The sequence below is a fragment of the Miscanthus floridulus genome, chromosome 1, assembly GCF_019320115.1.
Source record: "Miscanthus floridulus cultivar M001 chromosome 1, ASM1932011v1, whole genome shotgun sequence".
NCBI classification, from domain to species: domain Eukaryota; kingdom Viridiplantae; phylum Streptophyta; class Magnoliopsida; order Poales; family Poaceae; genus Miscanthus; species Miscanthus floridulus.
The window spans coordinates 155,270,427-155,292,548 of record NC_089580.1 but is presented as its reverse complement, the minus strand read 5'-3'; the positions used below and the strand labels follow the sequence as shown (position 1 = coordinate 155,292,548).

The 22,122-nt window shown below is 45.9% G+C and overlaps 1 protein-coding gene across 1 annotated transcript; it reads left to right on the top strand.

The window, feature by feature from the left end:
* The first annotated feature begins 258 nt into the window (after nt 1-258).
* LOC136498805 (probable serine/threonine-protein kinase PBL15) lies at nt 259-2,177 on the top strand. The gene is made up of 2 exons (XM_066494557.1): nt 259-1,093; nt 1,197-2,177. Exons 1-2 carry the CDS (start codon nt 496-498, stop codon nt 1,922-1,924), a joined length of 1,326 nt encoding a protein of 441 aa, XP_066350654.1. The 5' UTR covers nt 259-495; the 3' UTR covers nt 1,925-2,177.
* Nucleotides 2,178-22,122: the final 19,945 nt, after the last annotated feature.

Genomic DNA, 22,122 nt, shown 5'->3' with positions numbered 1-22,122 from the left:
AAGGAAAACTGTCAATGTAAAAAAGTGTGGTATGTCTACGAATGTTATCGAAAATATCCTCTGCTTTTTCCGTGTATAATTTCTGCAAAATTCCACGTCTCTTGCTCGACGACGATGATAGCATCAACAATTGGAGCGGCAGGGAGTACTAGAGGTGAGCAAGAGACAAGCAAGTGCTGGGCAGTGCACGCAAAAGGCCAGGCCCATGCTGCCATAAGCGCACAATTGCCTGAAACGGGGAGTGGTTCGGAGCAGTTGGGTGCTGTGTTGGAAATTGGAATGGAACGGTTGGCCCCCTCGGCCTCCACCATTTTCCACCCCTCCTCCTATATTATCCCCACGCCCCCCGTGCCACTCTAACCACCGCACCTCCATCGGCATCCATCCACTCCCGTACGTACCTGAGCTCATTCCCTCCACCTGCTCACACGCACGCACGCTAGCTACTTCCGGCGCGGCACAGCTGTTTAGCTAGCTCACACACGCACGACTACGATGCCGAAGCCGTGGAGGCCGGTGCTGGCGTCGGCCTCCAAGTGCTGCGCGGGGGAGGACGCGGCGGTGGCCCCGGACGGGCTGGCGCGGTGCCGGCCGCAGCAGTCGGAGCTCTCGCGGCGGCTGGCGTCCTTCCGGCGGCTCTCGTCGCTGGCCAACAGCCCGGCGTCGTCGGCCGCCACCACCACCATGGCGGACAAGGACGGCAGCGTGAAGCAGCAGCAGCAGCAGGGCGGCGGCGGAGGGGAGATGGCGGGCCCGCTGCAGCTGCACTCGTTCGGCCTCGGCGAGCTCCGCGGCGTGACGCACGACTTCTCCAGCAGCTTCCTGCTGGGCGAGGGCGGCTTCGGCGGCGTGTACAAGGGCTTCGTGGACGCCGGCATGCGCCCGGGCCTCGACGCCCAGCCCGTCGCCGTCAAGCAGCTCAACGCCGCGGGCTTCCAGGGCCACCGCGAGTGGCTCGCCGAGGTCATCTTCCTGGGCCAGTTCCGCCACCCGCACCTCGTCCGCCTCCTGGGCTACTGCTGCGAGGACGAGGAGCGCCTCCTCGTCTACGAGTTCATGCCGCGCGGAAGCCTCGAGAACCACCTCTTCAGGAGTAGGTGTCCCTGGTCACCATGGTGTGTTGCTCTCTTCAGGAGCCACCGACTTCACGACTTGCTCACCTCGATCTCGATCTCGATCGTGTCTGCACTCTGCAGGGATCTCGGCGACGCTGCCGTGGGGCACCCGGCTGAAGGTGGCGATCGGCGCCGCCAAGGGTCTAGCCTTCCTGCACGCCGCCAACACGCCGGTGATCTACCGGGACTTCAAGGCCTCCAACATCCTTCTCGACTCCGACTTCACCGCGAAGCTGTCGGACTTCGGCCTCGCCAAGATGGGTCCCGAGGGCGAGGACACGCACGTGACGACCCGCGTCATGGGCACCCACGGGTACGCGGCGCCCGAGTACGTGCAGACGGGCCACCTGAACGTGAAGAGCGACGTGTACAGCTTCGGCGTCGTCCTCCTGGAGCTCCTCACGGGCCGCCGCGCCATGGAGCACGTCCGGGGCCGCACCGCGCACGCGGAGCAGCATGTGAAGCTCGTCGACTGGACCCGGCCCTACCTCAGCGGCGGCAGCCGCCGGCTGCGCTGCATCATGGACCAGAGGCTGGCCGGACACTATTCGGTGAAGGGCGCGCGCGCCGTGGCGCAGCTGGCCGTGCAGTGCACGGCGCAGCAGCCGAGGGACCGGCCGAGGATGGTGGCCGTGGTCGAGGCGCTGGAGAAGCTGCAGGGGCTCAAGGACATGGCTGTCACCGTCGGACTCTGGCCCGCCACCGCGCCTGTTGCTGGCAGGAACGCCATCTCGGCGAAGATCCGCGCCGGGGTCAAGGGCGCCGGCGCTGGGCCCCGGCGGAGGAGCGCGTCCTCCAAGCTGCCTTGATGGATCTTCGACGACTGGTCCGGCAGGACACCCCTGCGTGCCACGTCGTACGTGTCGTCGTGTACCGGGGTGTAGGAATCTTTCAGTATTGTACAATGTGCCCACGTGTATATAGAATAGTACGTAAGATCTATACTACCGTATAGGTTAGGCGCCGAGATTTGGTGAGGCGATGGTCATGCGTGCCTCTGTATCCTCCATGACTCACTGTACGATCCATACATATTGCTGCTCTGCTGGATTCACCATGGTTCATGAAGCGATCGTTTTGTTTTGCGAATACACACCACACATACATACAGCTTGTTTTCTTCACATCCATTTCCTCTGTATCTCTCTTGTGTGTGGACAGACAATGCGGATAGGAACGAATTGAAGTTTCTACTGCTGCGCCGTCGTCGTCGACACGACGGGTGCTGCTTCAGAGCACGCGCCGGAAGGATGGAGAAGTATTTGTTCCGTTGCGCCTGCGTCCTGCATTGCGTTTGAAATTCCAACAGGATGAGCATCGTAGGTGTCTATGTATTCAAGCGATCGACAGCAACGGCATCGATCGGAGCTATATACGGGACACTCGAGTGTCGTTCTCTCGACGGCGACGTTGCTGCTACGCGACGACGACGACGACGACGACGACGGCGGACGCCCCGGCCCGGTGAACATCCATCGGCGCGGCGTTTCACTGTAGCTTCCCGGCCGGTCTCGTCGAGAGTCATGTCAAGACTTGATCAGCCAGCGTAATCTTCCACGGCTTTACCTTTCTCCCACAACGGGATCGATGGGAGACCCCCGACGTACGGGTCTCCGTGGATCTAGCGCCATATACATGCCTGCGCCATATCTCGCCACGAGGTCAATCTGATCTTTCCGCGCGCGCACACGTGCAAAGACTGCCTAGCTAGTAGCTATCGCACCTATCAGTGTAGATCTGTGTAATGAATGTATAAGTGCTCACTCCGTCGCACGATAAAAATCGTTACGAGATGCGTGCAGGTCAAACTTTTTCAACTTTCACCAGTTTTGTAGAAAATACGTGCAACATTTATATTTTCAAATAAATTTATTATGAAAGTATATTCAACGATCTATTTAACGATATTAATTATGTATTATAAATACTAATATTCTTTTATATAATTGGTCAAAGTTAAAAAAAACTGACTTCTCGGGAAGCAAGAACGACTTCTATTTCGAGACAGGGGGAGTACTAGCTAGTGTTACGGTGTACCAAAACACTTTCTGAAAAGTGCACTCACAAAAAATCAGCGAGAGAAATACATATATGTACCTTAAGATCATAGACATCTGTATTGACACGCAAATTGTTGTGGAAAAGTTTGACCAATTGTGAACTACATGCAGAAGATAAATTTCTAAGAATTATGTGATTCATTTGTCATCGCCAAATCCCAAATGTCACCATTGGAGACGAGATCCGGGCTACCGCAGTCTCCAACGACCTCCCGTGAACAATCGTGAGGTTCAAGGTTAGGATCTTGGGCCTTTGTTTTGAATTTGAATTCAGACATTTGTGGTGGTAGCTCTAGGTTATAGAGGCATGTCGAGCGAGGTTACTAGCATGCATGTCAATGGCATTAGGCAAGTATACAAAGAGTCGGGACTTATTTGGTTCAGACCTTGTATGGCTCAGGCAAGGCAACAACCTCAGACGATCTTGAGTGTATGTGGTTGGATGGAGCTGCGCGAGCCAGACCAACATTCTCAGGCTTGAGACACCATCCACATTGGTGCTTGGGACGACAACAATAGCATCGTAGTCACAAAAGGGGATGTTTAGATTCTTAGCCCAGCACTGAGCTTGGAATCAGAATGAGCAGGACGTTTGAAGCTAATAGCTTAGCTAACTTTGATTTCTGTGCGGGCAAGCTCTTCTTGCTGGCTTATGTGAGCTAAATTGGCTCTCCCAGCGGCGGATTCAGGAAATATTTTAGGGGAGACTGAATAACACTGCTGCTAGATCTTAAGTCTCAGCCCCCTTACACTATAGAACTTTGCCTAAAAATTTATAGGGGCTCTACAGTAATTTACACTGATTCGGTTTAAGGCTATAGAACTTTGCCTAAAAATTCATATGGGCTCTACAGTAATTTACACTGATTCGGTTTAAGGGGGGCTTGAGCCCCTTGCCCCACTGCTGGATCCGCCCCTGGGCTCTCCTAGCCTAGCAAGCATCTCGTTGCTTGTGCCAGGTGAGGCAAGGACAAGTTTGCCCAAAACCAAGCACGTCCAAAAGCCACCGCCCAAAGCTGAAACAAAAAGGGGCCTAACCTTACTGCACCCACAGTCAACCTACCGTTTGCAACGGACCGGAGCTTCATAAGACTGTTTGGAAGGCAGTTTTCTTTACCGGGAAATTAGCGGATTCACCGCATGAATTCTGCACGAAACGTTCATCCACGCGTTCTTGCTCGATGGTCTGGTCATCAGCAACAGCAACTCAGCAAGGGGGGAATAGGCGCGGCACCGTACTGGCGAGGCCTTTGGCTGGGCAAGTCCCGCCGGCCGTGCCTCCCAAAAGCCGGGCATCTTGAAACAGCAACAGTGCGCGTGCCGTGTTCCTCCGGGTAGCAGCTCGGAGGGGCGGACGGCGACGGCAGGCGGGGCCGGGGACAGAGGGAGACGTACGCGTGCGTTGCTGCGTCTGACGACCCAGCTGCGTGGAGACAATTAGAAAAACCGTGTGTGCGAGTGCGAGGCACAGCACAACCGCACAGAGGCGATCGACGCCGATGCGCGAGAGCTCGCGCCTCACGGCAATCTCCGCGGCAAGTCATCTCGCCGTCTCGCGGCGGATTGGTCCGCATGCTGCTAGTGCTAGCCGACTCGCGCCCACCACTGGTAGCATTGGGTCAGTCCACGCTGCGCCGCGCCGGTCGCCGGTCGCCGGTCGCCGGCCGCTGGCCCCCTGTGCGGCTGGGCCCCGAATGGCAGCGGCACGCACACGGGCAGGTGGTGACTGTCACGCAGTGCTAATGCTAGATCCTAGCGGTGACATCACGCCCGCCTCACGCTTTCCGCAGAAAATTACAGTATTCCTGCTCCTGCAGCCGTGCATGCACAGGAAACAGGATAGATACTGCGGTGCGGATCAAAGCTCGGAAATGCCGATTTTTTTTGTTTTTTAGATTTTTTTTTGAAATTTTTTCACAAATATGCCTCTAGAGGTATGATTTTAAAATCTAGATCCTTAGCGTTATTGTTGGTGTCGCCGAGTTTACATGTCTCAACGTCATAGATTCTGGCGCCTAGGTCGGGGCCACGTTAGCGGCGTGGAAGCTGACATGGTAGCCAGCTCGGCGCCGTGTATCTTGGCGCCGTGATTATTGGCGCCGAGATCCACGGCGCCGAGCTTGTGTTTTAACACTGGCACCCAACCTTACCGTCCGAGCCTTCTTTCTCTTCTTTCTCCTCCCTCTCAGGTTTTTTCTCTCCCTACTTCGCCCTACCTCACGAATCGGCATATTGGACCTTGAAAACTTTGATTTGATCCATAGATCTTCGAGAGCAAGGTATCCTCGCTTCCTCCTAGTTTTTTTTCAAATCGATTCGGTATATATTAGTCAGATTTTTTAACTTAAGAATCGTCATTACTTAGGGTTTCATGCTATTTTAATATTTATATTATACAACCGTAGTATGCCAAGGCATAGAAAAGCTACCAAACCGAGGTAACATCAGCGCACGTTGTTATCTTATGGGTTCATTGTTGTGGATCAAATGGAAAACCCTAGGTGTATGGTTTAATGTTAATTGCTTTCGGTTCTTAGAACGAAAATGGCTAAATTATAGTTATGGCTGGATGACCGGAAATACCTTCGACCCATTGCCTCTGCCTAGTGGTGTTCTCATGCCTATGTGCTTTTACGGCGATCCTTGCAAGGTAGCCAAGTCCAATGAAGAGGACACGTATAGCCAAAGGTATTGGATGTTTTTCAATTTTGCGTTTGAGCCTACACTTCGTCAGCGCCGCATTAACAAAATAGTGAGGAATTGATGTTGTGTAATAATTATTTTATGCCATATGACATCTTGCATGATTTTTTGTTTTATAACAATTGCATTTGTTGCAGACCCCTCCACCGCTTTGTGATTTTGAGCAATGAATTGACACTGAGATTAAGCCTAAAGACAAGAAATGGATGCAGAAACTGTTGCAGTGGGAGGTAGAGGACAAGAAGATGATGGAGAAGAGACGCGAAGAGAAGGCTGCAAAAAAGGAGCACAAGGAAGATGAGGAAAGGAGGCGTGTTGCTGCGCACAGGGAGGAGAGGGAGAAGAAGCTTGAGCGTGCACACCGAGCGAAAGCAGCGATGGAGGAGAATCCCGATGCCCTGAGGAAGGAAAAGTGGGCTCGTTGTACTCAGTAGTCTCCATTACTTGCTAGTTATATGGTTTATTCATGAACAATGTTGTCTACTGTTGGACTTTTCATTGTGTTGTTATGTAATGCACTTTAAGTATGAACATGCTTATGTCAGGTACTACGTTATTTAGTTTGTCGGCACATACTTCTAGTATTATTGTATTGTTTAATGTGTCATAGTATTGGACTTTTCATTATATAGTTGTTTTCATTATTTGTGATCATAATATTCAGTTTAATATTGCGGACGCAGTGAAATGTGATCACGTGCTGCACATGAAACCTAACGAAGTAGGACATTATATAATTCAACACACACAACACATAAAATGGCATGTGAGAACATATACCGAACTAGAGTACAGATGTCCTGAACTAAACATAACATGCCTGAGGTAATTCAAGCGAACAACAAACACATGGATGTGCCATGTGAATAAGATAAGGTCGTCCTAATAGTGTGGCCACATAGCAAATTATGTTGCATCTTCTCCACGATAGCCTCCCATTATTGGTGGTGGTGGTGGCGGGGGTGACGGCGAAGGCCTCTTGTTCTTGTGATTAGGGCAGGTGCAATATGGATCATTGCAGAGTGCATCCTGTGAACATACACCATTATTGTTGTCGTCATCTTCGTCTTCCTTATATCCGCTGCTAACTTCCCTTTGTAGATCAAAGATTTGTCCTGCAGGTAGTAGATGTACTGCTGATGCGGATAAATTGGTTGAGGATCGACCCACCTAGTGAACCCATAGTTTTCTTCAGACTCAGAAGACTACAATAAATATGTCCTATGAGTTGTAAGGGTATTCGAGAAACATATTTAACAAACGAAATATAATAGTAATTACCCATGCTCGTGGGCATTTAAAGAAGCGACGACCTCCGTCGATCCCCTCGGTGAACATATGCACTAAGCAGTCCTCACCATGCATGCATTTTAGCCAATTTTCCTTCCTGTTATAGTATCCTCTAATAGGGCACTTTTTAGTGAAATCACTCTTGCTCTCGGAGAAAAATTGATACACTAGTTCCTTAAAGAAATCAGGCTCAATAGACCCCTTCCACACAATGGGAGTTCTCTTCGTCCCCCCTTTCCTCTACCACTCCCGAAACCGTTTCCTCTAGATGACCCTCCAAACATTCCTACTCCAACAAAACTGAATACTAGTTTGGTTTTCCTTTTGGTTAGCAATGCATCCTAGAACGCATATATATAGACGGATGTAGGTTTGCTAGCTATTGTGTTGTGCTTTAAATGCTCTTAAAAAGTCTACTAAAAATCACTTGAAAAGCCTACATCGTAGGACACTGGAAAGCCTAGATTCTATGACTAAAAAGCCTATTCGATTTCAGACTTAAATCACTATTTTGAAGGACACTGAAAAGTCTATTCGATGGTGACATGACAAATCACTGTAAAGGCTATTTCTCCTAGATTCCATGATTGAAAAGCCTATTTGATTTCTGACTTCAATCACTATTTTGAACCAGTAAAACTGATGTCGCTGATTAATACGTACTTTAGGCAGAAAATTTTGGCATAATTTCTCCTATTTTTTGATGCAATCCATACATAAATATGAGATGAATATTTAACCTCAATAAAACATGTTCAAACATATAAATATATGCCATATTCATCTGAAACCATATACATGAGCATATTAATAGTCCACACAGTCCATAATTATAGTCCATAGTAGTTCATATTCGATAATAACAGTCCACAAAGTCTATAATAGTATATAATAACATCTACCACAAACCCTCACTGTGTCCTAGTCTTACCCTTACCCTTGTGACCAAGAGCGTCGATGCCTAGAGTGTAAGGGTCAGGTGGACGGCGTTGCCTAATGCCTAAAGACTATGTAGGCTAAGTCGAGGGAGCGTCCTAGAGCTGAGACGGGCCAAGCTCCTCGTGCCTCAGGTCCACCTCGTTGTCGTCCTCATCCTCGTCCTTGCCCTCGTACATAATGCCTATGTACCCTGTAGGTACTTGGCTAGATGAACCTAAGCCTACGGAAGGAACGTGCACGTCTTGTGTCGTGGCTGTCCTGCAACCACAACGAGCAGCTACATGGCGTAGCCGACGTGACAGTCTCTGTTGTACAAAATTATGTTAACTAAAAGAATTTAACGTATTAATAATATATTTGAAAGAATATTTTGAATCTTACGTCTAGGAAGCTATGTGTGTCATCGTCCCTGACTCTTGGACGAAGTGCTCAATGTCTTCAACTGATCATTTGAGGGTATTGCCCTGCAACAAAGTTCTCAGTAAGATTATGGTGGATATTGAAAAATGAGGACACTACTAATCTAGTATGGAGTACTAGTTAATTCCTGACTAATTCCTCAACTCCATCTGTTGTATTGAATTGTCTTCAAAACACCTAGCTAATTGACATCTACTGCTAGTAGTAGGTCTGTTCAATTTTTATTTTTTGTATCCAGACCAATGATAAGGAAACCTAGCTAAATGATTGGTTTATGAATAGAATGGATTCTATAAAGAATGGAAGAAATCAAACTCCATCCAGTCCTCTTCGGAAGGCATGATTAAATTAATTATAAGGATGCTATGACTCGAAGGTGCACCAATGATAAGGAAACCTAGCTAAATGATTGGTATGCAACTTAACATAGAAAAATAAGGTAATTGACTTACCACTCTATCCAAGATTGGTCCTGCCTCTACCTGCCTTCCTATATGAGTAGTTTGGTCGTACGCCGTGTCTTCATCGTCGGAGGACTCGATGTCGGCGTAGTCATCTTCTGTCCATTGTAGCCTCAGCCTGCAAAGTGTCGCATGTTGGTACCAAGCTTGGTAGCGCTTGTATTCATGGTTCATGTGCGTCTCGTTGTTCTCATCCATGTTGTCGTGGAACAGCTCCCATTGTTCAATGTAGTTCTGGTGGTGCTTCTCCCAATAAAAAATCTTCCTGTTCTTCTGATGATCCAACTTGCACGTCACATACGATGTTAGTTTCTCAATTCATGTACATGTCAGCATATTAAAAGTGCATTTATGTCATCATTACTTCATCTTATATAGGAATTAATGGAAATAGACCATCATGAGACAATTGAAATAGCAAAACACTTGTGTAAGTCAACGCCAGTCGAGAACAGAGCCGTTGGCTAAAGCTGTCTCACTCCAAATTGGCGTGCAACTCTATCTGACAGGTGGAACTCAACAGCATAGAAATATATTAGAGGGCACCTCATCCTGTAGAAGTCGTTGTCGCACCCACACATGTTGCTCAACTAAAAAGAAAGTGCCCCTTCTCCATCGTACGGCTCCCACGACACCTGCAACATGTCCAAACAAGATGCTAGATGCTATACTAAACCATTTCAAACCAACATGGAAAATAAAATTTACTTACACTAGACGTCGTGAGCGTGTCTAGCTCGTTCATGAACTCAATGTACGCCCGCTCTAACCTCACGTGTGGAACCCTAACCTGGTCCCAAAGGTACACCCACGTCACCTGCCGATGGGAGGCTGACCTGCGAACCACTCATAACAAGCCAGAACCTCGGGATGGCCAACTGGTAGATGAGCCCACATCCACAACTGGAGCAGGTACACACATCCACCAAGTGATGATGAGAACAAAGTCCGACGACATGCCTCGCAAAAGCTACCAATAAAGAAAACCCAACACTACAGAGCCCCAGCTGTACTTACCTGCCTGGTCCCAGTCAGTGAGGCATTTGATCCACATCCACGATGTAGTGTCACCCATGGCATCGGGGAAGAGAATGTATGCAAACAGGTGTAGGATCCACGCCTGTAGTAGTACCCAACTGTCTCCTCATCTGCCTCCTCGGGGCACTGTGCGAGCTCTTGCCAGAGCCAGGAAATTAGAACTCTAGAAGTGCGAGCCCTTTGCTCGCCGACCTCATGCCCAAGGAAGGCCTCTACTCGTGCTCTCCAACCTTCTAACCTGCTCTGCCCAGTCACTGCATTGCCGTTAATCCTCAGACCTAGCATCTTCTGACAATCCTGGAGCGTGACTGTCATCTCTCTGAAAGGCAAGTGAAAGCTATGAGTCTCCGGCCGCCACCTACATTTTAGGCAAAGCAAGATTACATGTCAAAAAGCCAAGCACATGAACAAATGGCCATGAATAGAGGCAATGATTGAAGATAATACCTGTCAACCAACGCAGTTATGCCCGCTGAGTTTAACTTGGGCAACCCACGATGAACCTAAAAAGAGATGACATCTAGACCAGCTCTTTGTAGGAAAGGAGTGTACCTATTGGTGTACTGTATGTCCAAGAACCCATTGTGGGTTCTAGGATGAAGGAGCAAAAGGTCCTGCATGGAATAAAACATAGTCTCCCATTACTTCACGAACACATGTACGCTCACAAAAATTTGAACAAGACGTATAGATTATTACCTACCCCTCTGCTATGAGACGTCCTCAGTGGATCTCCTCGTATGCCGGGTCCAGCAGATGGAATTACGCCATCCTACAAAAAAAGTCAATGAAATAGAAATTCAATATGCAATGACACATAAACTTAGAAATTTACAAGTAATTGACACAATTACAAGCATAAATTGAGATATGCATAAAAAAGTGAACGAATACGACAAATATGTGAAAGGATCAAGATGCCCAAGAGGGGGGGGGTTGAATTGGGCTAATTCTAAATTTCTTTGCAATAATTAAACTCTATGGTTAGCCCAATTAACCCCTTGTGCCTATAAAGTGTTTCTATTGATCTAACACACAAAAGTTTAGCACCCTAAGTTCTAATCCTACTCTAGCATGGCAATTCTAGGAATGTAAATGACAAGAATTGAATTGCTCAAAGTAAAGAGAGAAGGAGGAACGCGGCGATGTTTTGCCAAGGTATCGAAGAGTCGCCACTCCCTACTAGTCCTCATTGGAGCACCTATGCAAGGGTGTAGCTCCCCTTGATCCACGCAAGGATCAAGTGCTCTCTATAGATTGATTCTTCGACACTCTATCGTGGTGAATCACCCACAACCGCTCACAACTTGAGTTGGGTTATCCACAAGCTCCGCCAGATGATTACCAAGCTCTCTAATCACCACCAAGCCATCGAGGTGATGGCGATCACCAAGAGTAACAAGCACGAACTTGCACTTGACCATGACAAGCCAAATGAGAAGGGTGGATGCACACTTTGCTACTCTTGATCTCACTAATGAGGGCTCTCTTTGGGATTCTTAAATCTCAATCACCTCACTAGGACCTTGCTCTTCTTGGCACTCTCAAAGGTGTTTCTCAGCTATTGGAATGAGCAAAAGTGCCCCCACACATGAGTGGAGGAAGTATTTATAACATGGGCTAAAAAATGAACCGTTATGTGCCTCTATAGGGTGACTGAATGCTCCGATCATGTTGACCAGACACGCTGGTCAGTTCACCCCGAACTCCAGTGTTTACAGTGTGACCGGACACTGGCCAGCGTCCGGTCAGCACTGACCAAACGTGTCTAGTCGAGATTTTCCCTCTTTGGAACCTTTAATGGGGACAGGGATCCTGATCTTCCATCAGGTAAAGGTAACTATCATTGTGGTGGAGAATGACACACCGATCTGGCTTTAGATCGAAAGATCGAACCCTGTAATCTTAGCACCATAGCTCCTCTGGTTATTAACCAAGTCACAGACTAGGTTGATCTCGCCAAGAAGGCTAATCCCTGCTTGTGCAACAAAGAACACAAGCAAGAATAAGAAAGAACACAACCAAATTGCAGATGAATGATTAATCTCACGAAGTTGGGGTCTCACAAACCGATGAACGGTGAAACTGTTCTTGACAGAATAATCTAAGCAAAACCCAAACCCTAATAGAGAGGCAGCAGCTTTTTATTAAGACTCTAGGGTCATGCAAGACCCCTGGACATGCCCCTAATGGGCCCAAACATGATACATGGTCCAACGGACCAAAAGACGGTGTCACAGCACCCTAGTAGATTCTGGATGCTAACTTGTGACCATGATTCCTGTTGATCCTGAATAGCTTTTGAAATGAAACCACTTGGATTGGCTTCCTTATCAAATTAGATTTCCATCCATATGTGGATCATCAAAAACGGAGTCTGGATGCGTCCTAGGTGACCAGTTTAAGGCAGACTGGTCCTGAAGGCCGAGGCAGACTCGAAATCATATTGGACCGGGCCTCCGGTTCCTGTTGGACGTCCTTGCTGGTCATCTTCGCCTCCACCACATCCTCTAAGTCCTTCATGACCCTCTCCAATGTTCTTAAGCAAGATAACATCATTAGGTAGTAGTCTATTCTCAAAAGTATAAAAAGGATCGCTTAAGAACAAGCTCACCTCTAAATTGAGTTGACGCATTCGAGCCTAGGTCATTGTACCTTGCATGACGATTGGAGGATCAGCAGGTACATTCGAAGGAGTGATGTCCTCATCATCCTCCCCCTATTGAAATGGAGTCATCCTCGACTCAAGCTCATCTTCTTCTCCCAAATAAGGTTTCAAATCTATAATGTTAAAGGTGGGACTAACCCCGAACTCGGGTGGCAACTCAAGTTTGTAAGCATTATCATTTATTTTCTCAATTATCTTATAAGGACCAGGTGCTCTTGGCATTAATTTAGTCTTACGCAGCTTAGGAAATCTATCTTTTTTTAAATGTAACCAAACCAAATCACCCGGTTCAAGTTTAATCTCTTTTCTACCTTTACTACCAGCAATTCTATACTTTTTATTCATTCTTTTAATATTTGCTTTAGTTGTTTTGTGCAACTTACGAATAAAATCAGCATGCTCTCTAGTATCACTATGTATTCTCTCAGTGGTAGGAAAAGGCAAAAGATCAATAGGAGCATGGGGGTTAAAACCATACACTACCTGAAAAGGACTTACCTTGGTGGTGGAATGTTCTACCCTGTTATATGCGAACTCCACATACGGCAAACACTCTTCCCACATCTTCAAATTGCACTTCAAAATTGCTCTCAACATGGTGGACAATGTTCGACTCACAACCTCAGTTTGCCCATCAGTTTGGGGATGACATGTTGTAGAAAATAGCAACTTGGTCCCTAATTTATTCCACAACGTGCGCCAAAAATGACTCAAGAATTTTGCGTCACGATCTGAAACAATAGTAGAAGGCATACCATGCAAACGAACAATTTCTTGAAAGAAAAGGTCAGCAATATGAACAGCATCGTCGCTCTTATAACAAGGAATAAAATGTGCCATCTTAGAAAAATGATCAACCACCACAAAAATGTTATCCCTCCCCCTCTTAGTCCTTGGCAAATCCAATATAAAATCCATAGATATATCAGCCTAAGGAGTAGAAGGAACAGGAAGAGGCATATACAAACCATGTGGGTTCAACTGCGACTTAGCTTTTTGACATGTGGCACACCGAGCCACGTACCGCTCTACATCTCGCCTCATCCTTGGCCAAAATAAGTGTGTGGACAGCACCTCCCCCGTCTTCTTGGCACCAAAATGTCCCATCAATCCGCCTCCATGTGTCTCCTGCAACAACAAAAGACAAATAGAACCAACTGGAATGCATAGGTGATTAGCTCTAAACAAAAATCCATCATTGATCATAAACTTATTCCATATACGTCCCTCTCTACAATTAAGCAACACATCCTTAAAATCAGGATCAAGCGCATATTGTTCTTTTATTGATTGAAGACCAAAAATCTGATAATCAAGTTGTGACAGCAATGTATATCTTCTAGACAAAGCATCAGCAATCACATTATCCATCCCTTTCTTGTGTTTGATAATATAAGGAAAAGATTCAATAAATCCAACCCATTTAGCATGCCTACGATTCAGATTATTTTAAGAGCAAAGATACTTAAAGGATTCATGATCAGAATGAATAACAAATTTTTTAGGCCACAAATAATGACGCCACATCTCTAAAGAATGAACAAGTGCATATAATTCTTTATCATATGTGGAATAATTAAGAACAGGGCCATGCAATTTTTCACTAAAGTAAGCAATGGGTTTACCATCTTGCATCAAAACACCTCCAATGCCAACTCCACTAGCATCACATTCTAGCTTAAAAGTTTTACCAAAGTTTGAAAGTTGCAGCAATGGTGCGTGTGTAAGCTTGTCCTTCAAAGTGTCAAAGGACTCCTCATGTGCCTTTCCCTAATGAAACACCACTCCTTTCTTCGTCAACTCATGCAACGGGGCAGCAATGGTGATAAAATCTTTGACGAAGCGGCAGTAGAATCCTGCAAGACCAAGAAAACTTCTCACCTGTGTAATGGTTTGTGGAACTGGCTAGCTCTTTATGGCTTCAATTTTCATCTCGTCCACCTCAATTCCCTATGGAGTTACAACATAGCCAAGAAAAGAAACTCGATCCGTGCAAAAGATACACTTCTCAAGGTTACCAAATAAACGTGCATCACATAAAGCATTAAAAACAGCACGTAAGTGCTCCATATGTTTATCAAAAGACTTGTTGTAAATCAATATATCATCAAAGTAAACTACCACAAAATGACCAACAAAAGCTCTTAAAACCTCACTCATTAAGCGCATGAAAGTGCTATGTGCATTTGTCAAACCAAAAGGCATAACTAACCACTCATACAACCCGAATTTGGTTTTAAACGCAGTTTTCCATTCATCTCCGAGTTTCATTCTAATCTAGTGGTAGCCACTTTGTAAGTCAATCTTAGTGAAAATTATAGAACCACACAACTCATCAAGCATGTCGTCTAGCCTAGGAATAGGATGATGATACCGAATAGTAATATTATTGATGGCTCTACAATCAACACACATACGCCAAGTTCCATCTTTCTTAGGAACCAGAAGTATAGGAATGACACAAGGACTAAGGCTTTCACGTATATACCCACGGTTTAAAAGGTCTTGGACTTGCCGCTGAATTTCCTTAGTCTCCTCGGGATTGGTTCGATAGGCAGTACGGTTGGGCAAGGTTGCTCCCAGAATCAAATCAATTTGATGCTCTATTCCTCTCATAGGTGGCAGCCCCGGGGGTATCTCAGCTGGAAAAATATCCTCATACTCCTGCAAAAGGTTAGTGACAGCAGGAGGCTCCGAGCTAACAATATCATCAAGCGAAAACATAGCTCGTTTGCATACTTATCATCATCAGAAATTTTAGCAACGTCACATTTTGTTGCAAGCATAACACCACCCTTCAATTTAATTCCCTCAGCCTTAGAAATAGATGTAGACTTATCCTTTTTAGGTGGGAAAATAGAATTAGCAACTTGCTGATTTTCATATTGAACATCATTCAAACTAGCAGTGCGTTCTCTATCAGCTTGTATAATTTGAGCAGGTGTCAAAGGTACCAAAGTAATTTTCTTTCCTTTATGCATAAAAGTGTATTTATTACTTCTACCATGGTGTGTAGCATCACTATCATGTTCCCAAGGATGACCCAATAAAAGTGAACAAGCTTGCATAGGTACCATATCACAATCAATAGAATCAGCATAAGAACCAATAGAAAATAAAACTCTGCAAGTTTGTGTTACCTTTGCTTTACCAGAATCATTTAGCCACTGAATATGACATGGACGTGGGTGTGGGCATGTGGTCAAGCCAAGCTTCTTGACCAAATCAAAACTCACTAAATTGTTGCAGCTACCTCCATCAATAATGACACGTGCTCGACGATTGCTGATGACGAAGAAAATATAGAACAAGTTATGGCGTTGTAGCTTCTCAGGTTGCTGGACTTGTGAGCTGAGCACCCGTTGTACAATGATGCTCCTATAGGCCACCGTGGCCTCGTCACCAAGGACTTCACCATTCTCCTCATCTACATCTCGGTCTTCTTCATCCTTAATGTCAGAGGTGCTAATGTAACCATCTTCTATAGCAATATATGCCCGCTGACTTGGACAGTCTTTCTGCACATGGCCAATGCCATGGCAATGGTGGCACTAAATGCCCGAAGTGTGTCCCGTCGATGCAACGGATGAGGTACTCTTGGTAGGCACCTACAAAGAATTTTTACCTGAATCTGAAGGTCATGTGGGAGGTGCCTTAGGTGTAGTGGAAACTCCAGAGGCTGTTGGTCGCTTGCTTGCTGGTGGAGGCGCCTAAAAAGTTGTTGGCTTGGTCAGCCCCGAAGATGGTGCCGAGTGTGGTGTGTATGTGGTGCTAACCTTGCTCTTGCTCTACTGTTCATGCCCCTGCAATTCCTTTTTTGCAAGCATAGCAAACTAAAACAACTGGTTGACAGTGTTAAATTCTTTATAATCAACAATGTCCTGAATCTCACACCTCAAACCCGAATAAAAATGACAAATGGCATCTTCGTTCCCCTCCATAATACTATAGCGCATCAATCCGTTTTGGAGCTCACCATAGTAATCCTGTACAGATTTATCTCCTTGTTCTAATCGCATCAATTTCTTACGCAAATCTCTATGATAAGGAGGAACAAAGCGATCATGCATAGCTACCTTAAGTTCTTCCCACGTACCAGGTAAAGCATCCTGTGCAGCTAGCCCATTCCACCAAATAATGGCAAAATCCTTAAACTCACTAGTAGCTTGTCGAACTCTATGATACTTAGGCACAAGGTGGGCACTAAACTTTTGTTCTACCATCATCTCCCAATCAAGATATCCCTCAGCATCATAATGACCCAAAAAAGATGGTATTGTGAACTTAATCTTAGCATAAGGATCATCGGGTACATGGTGATTATTACCTTGATGGTGGTGGACACCACCCATACCTGTCGTGTTGCAGCCAAGACGTCATCGTAATCTTGCTTGTCAGAAGGCTACTCGATCTATGTTCCCAATGGCATCATGCACCATGTCTTCTGGCAAGAGACCATCGATGTTGCTACCAGAGACATCATTGTTGTTGACCACCACCAAGGTTTCCAACTTAGTAACCTTGTCGGTTAGCGTGGAAATTTATTTGTCCAATCTCTCCATGTTGTTGCCATTGTTGAGTTCAATGAGTGCGTCAGTGATGGCCTTCCTAATGGTCTCATTCATCCTTTTTTGGGCATCCTCTACAATAGCTTGTAGTTGCTCTTGGCTGACACACTCATTGAAACCCATAGGATTGTTATCTCCAGTCTGATCACCTCCTACCATTGTAAATACAAAAATAGGAACAAACAGTGAAAGTTATGCCTACCAAATGACTACGTGGTTGCCATGGTGTCACTTTTCACAACAAGTGGAAGTGTCTTACCAAGTTCTTACTAATGCAAGCAGTGGGCGGTACAACTGGTGGCTGGTTCGTGATACCTGTGAGGCAGTGGTACCAAGATTGCAAAGCCCTTTTTCTATACTGATATGAAGAATTTGTGGAGCTTGGAAGGCAAACAAAGAGTAATATGTATATCTAGCACACAAGTCAGTAATAGAAAGTAATGCTGAATTATAGTCCAAAGTACTTGTTCTCGTTGCTGGTCTAGAATGCTCCTAGTACCAGGTGTGTAACAAAAGCAAGTATGGTGGATAGTAAGGTGACAGGTGTATGAAAAACAAGTATGGTGGATGGAAACAACAATACAAACAAGGAACCAGATAGCACATGCTAACACAGTTCACTTTGATCTTCTCTATGTGCTCCTCTAGATATTGTTTCTCTTTTGCCCCTCTCGTTTTTCTATTTTTGGGCTATCGTTGTTTTTTGGGAAATTTTAATTTTTTATTTTAATTTTTTGATATTTTTTCTTCACTTAGGAGCACAAAAGAAGTAACCATAGAAAATATGAGCTTAAACAAGTGAAAGACATGGCCTATAGAATTTTCAGAAAACTTGCTCAAAATCGACAAAAAGCTTGTGACCACAAAAAGAGGATCTTGTGACCACTTTTTGACCAATTTAAAATTTTCCAACCCCAGCATTGTCGGGGATGGATGGATCCAAAGTTTTTTCTGATCAATTTTGATATATGGAACGTCAAAATCAGAGTTTGTATGCGAAAACTAGACCAGTTTTAAGAATTGGCTCCGCATTAGAGGACAAAACGGGAACAATGTGCGTAAAATTGGTCACGACGGCAAAGAATTGATGGAAATGATGGGGAAACACACGAACTAGACTCTAACATGACCTAACTAGCAACAAGACCTTGACTAGGACACAAACTCAACATGACGGACTCTGAAACCAAAATATGCAAAGGCTATGGCGCGGAAGGTTCTAGGACAGGGAAAAAATATGGCACTAGACTATGGGACGAAAGCAAAACACTCAAAACTAGAGGATAAATGTGAACCTGATGGTATACCTTAGCTCTGATTACCACTTAATGGGGATGGGGATCTCGATCTTTCGTCAAGTAAAGGTAACTATCATTGTGGCGGAGAATGACACACCGATCTAGCTTCAGATCAAAAGATTGAACCCTGCAATCTTAGCACCACAGCTCCTCTGGTTATCAACCAAGTCATGGAATAGGTTGACCTCACCAAGAAGGCTAACCCTGCCTACGCAATGAAGAACACAAGCAAGAATAAGAAAGAACACAACCAAATTGCAGATGAATGATTAATCTCACGAAGTTGGGGTCTCACAAACTGATGAACGGCGAAACTGTTCTTGACAGAATAATCTAAGCAAAACCCAAACCCTAATGGAGGGGCAACGGCTATTTATGAAGACTCTAAGGTCATGCAAGACCCCTGGACGCGCCCCTAGTGGGCCCAAACATGATACATGGTCCAATGGACCAAAAGACGGTGTCGCAGCACCTTGGCAGATTCTGGATGCTAAGTTGTGACCACTACTCCTGTTGATTCCGAATAGATTTTGATGTGAAACCACTTGGATTGGCTTCCTTATCAAATTAGCTTTCCATCCATATGTGGATTATTGAAACGGAGTCTGGATGCGTCCTGGGTAACCAGTTTAAGGCAGACTGGTCCTAGAGACCGAGGCAGACTCGAAATCATGTTGGACCAGGCCTCCGGTTCCTGTTGGACGTCCATGCTGGTCATCTTAGCCTCCACCACGTCCTCTATGTCCTTCATGACCCTCTCCAATGTTTCTAAGCAAGATAACATCATTAGGTAGTAGTCTATTCTCAAAAGTATAAAAAGGATCGCTTAAGAACGAGCTCACCTCTAAATTGAGTTAACGCATTCGAGCCCGGGTCATTCGACCTTGCATGACGATTGGAGGATCAGCGGGTACATCTGAAGGAGTGATGTCCTCATCAACCTTACTAGAGTCGACCGGACACTGGCTCTCAATGTCCAGTCACTTGACCTCTCAGCGTCCGGTCGCACCAGATGAAAACACCTCAGTCAAATGAACTGACCGGACCCTGAGCTAGCGTCCGGTCAGTTTTTGACCCTCCATTCACTTCCAACTCTCGATCATACGTGAATGAAGTTTGCTCCATTGGATCTAAGGGCTATTTTAGAGCTACCTAGTGCTAGATTTAGCAAGTGTGCACCACACCTAACTCACTAGACTCACCTAGGTCAAGCTACCCATCTATACCCCCCTTAATAGTATGGCCAAAGGAAAAACAAAGTCCTAAACTACTCTAAGTGTCTCTTCAACTCTAAATGACACTTAGAACTACTCCATCCTTAACCTTGTCATCTATCCTTTGAAAATAAAAACAATTTCTATCGTAGGGGCATGACCACTATGATTGCCCAATCAATCTCCATTACCGTGACCTAACTTAATTGCCTCTGCAAAATATACGTTAGTCACAGTAATCATGTATTGTCATTAATCACCGAAACCCAACTAGGGGCCTAGATGCTTTCAATCTCCCCCTTTTTGGTGATTGATAACAATACTACCTCGAGTATGTGAAAGATATGAGGTTTTTAACAAGCTTGGTTCATATAAGCTTTTGGCAATAAGAACAAAAGTGTCAGGCAAACTTATATGACCCAAGCCAACATGATGTACTCAAAGAATATGAAATAAGCATGAGTACAAGTAACAAAGCTCATTCGCATCAGAGTAAAACGCGGAAGAAAGAGCAAATGAGCTTAGCACAACTGATAAGGCATGTAAATAATACAAAGTAGAGAGCACACATGTGATATATCACGATCACATAGATATCACTATCACATAAGAAGTTTAATGCATAAAAAGTAAACACACAATGAATGCATAATAGTGTATCACACATAAAAACCAAATATAATAGATAGTCACAGTAAACTAAGCTCCCCCTAAGTCAAGCATACTCGACCCTCTCCCCCTTTGGCATCAAACACCAAAACCTAAGGGTCGGTCAATAGGGCTACAACAGATGAGTCGGGCACTGAGTTATAAGGAGCAAGCTAGAACTGAGTGCCATCATCATCTAAACCAGAGCTCTGAGCTATCTAACCCTCTGTAGCTAGAAGCGACACTAAAGCGGTCTGGGTCGGATCAACAACTAGAGCTGCTATAGACTATGTAGGTATGACTGAAGTAGCTGGCCCTGATGATGCCACTGACGAAGGGAGCGTCTCTGTAGTCCTGGTAATAGGTGCAATGATAGAAGAACCTAGGATGTGTAAATATGGTGGAGCAGGCTGCCCTGCCAACTCACTGAAGGAGGCACCATGGCTCCTAGACACTGTAGTCTCTAGCACTAGCTGCGAAGAAGTCTGAGCCAGTGTAAAGCCCATCTGAAGAGGTGTGAACTGCGGGGCTATCATGGGCGAAGCAAACCACTAGGACACCTGCTCTATAGGTGAAGCAAACTATTCTGGTGGCTGTCCTTGACTCTGAAGCCCACTAGGCTATAACACTGGAGTCATAGAAGTGGTGGCAGGCTGACCAAGCTAGGGTGAAGGCTATGGTGGTGGAACCCCAATAGCTATCACTACATGCTGCATAAATCCAAGGAGCTACTACTGCATGAGGAGCTGTTGCTGATGCATGGCCTGCTGCTGCTGCTATATGGCCTATTGCTAAACATTGAAACTCATCCTGTCGAGCCTGGAACTATGCAAATGTGGTGGCGGTCTCCTGAGCCTAGCGAGCCTGATCCTGCCTCATCCGCTCAAGTATGGCAAGTAGAGCGAGGTCAATCTATGGTGCAGATGGAGCTGAACTGGAGCTACCGGCCTCATGATCATGTTGTCGAGGAGGCCTCTAAGGTATCTCACGATAGTCCTCATCTGAGCTGTCACTGGGGTCGCTCTCGACCATCCCCTCCTGCTGAGCATCCAACTGCTCCTCCTCTATAGCTACTATGCCCCTGATAGTATCATCCTACTGGGCTGCAGTCTCTGGCACCTCTAGACGATGGCACGGCTAGCTAGGTGTAGTCGGTGTACTATGGCGGATCATCTAAGTCAGGTTATATGTAGGGAACTCTATCGTAGCACCACTATACTTAGCTAGCATCTCAGGCGACCTCACTGTAACTACCCTGTGAATAAGAAACGTGATCCAGTGGGCATAGGGCAACTGTCGGTGACCTCTGAACTCCTCAGTAATAGTGTCCTCCATCTCTGATAGAAGGAGATCCCAAATATCAAATACTATCTGCTACATCAGACAGTTCAGAAGCCACAACTATATGTGAGTTAAGCCCTCATGATAGCCCATCCTCGAAAGCAGTGTCCTCATAATGGCATCAAGCACTCTAGCAGTGGGAGTAAGATCACTAGGTGTCCTGCTAGACCCCTTACCGAATGGCTCTATGAAGCAATGGCAGACTAGATCTATAGGGGGCACCATCCCGCTATGAGGATGTTTGGGGGGCGCTGTTTATCCATAGCAAACCTCATGTAGCCGGATGGGCTGCTCCTGAAGCTAGAGTATCTCTCTGACCCTAGTGCTTGTCAGCCTGTAATCTCTGCCACTGAATGCAA

Bases quoted from the DNA above. Each gene is read 5' to 3' on its own strand.
- LOC136498805 (XM_066494557.1), top strand. From the start codon at position 496: ATGCCGAAGCCGTGGAGGCCGGTGCTGGCGTCGGCCTCCAAGTGCTGC. The intron at 1,094-1,196 runs GTAGGTGTCCCT...TGCACTCTGCAG, and splicing joins CGAGAACCACCTCTTCAGGA to GGATCTCGGCGACGCTGCCG.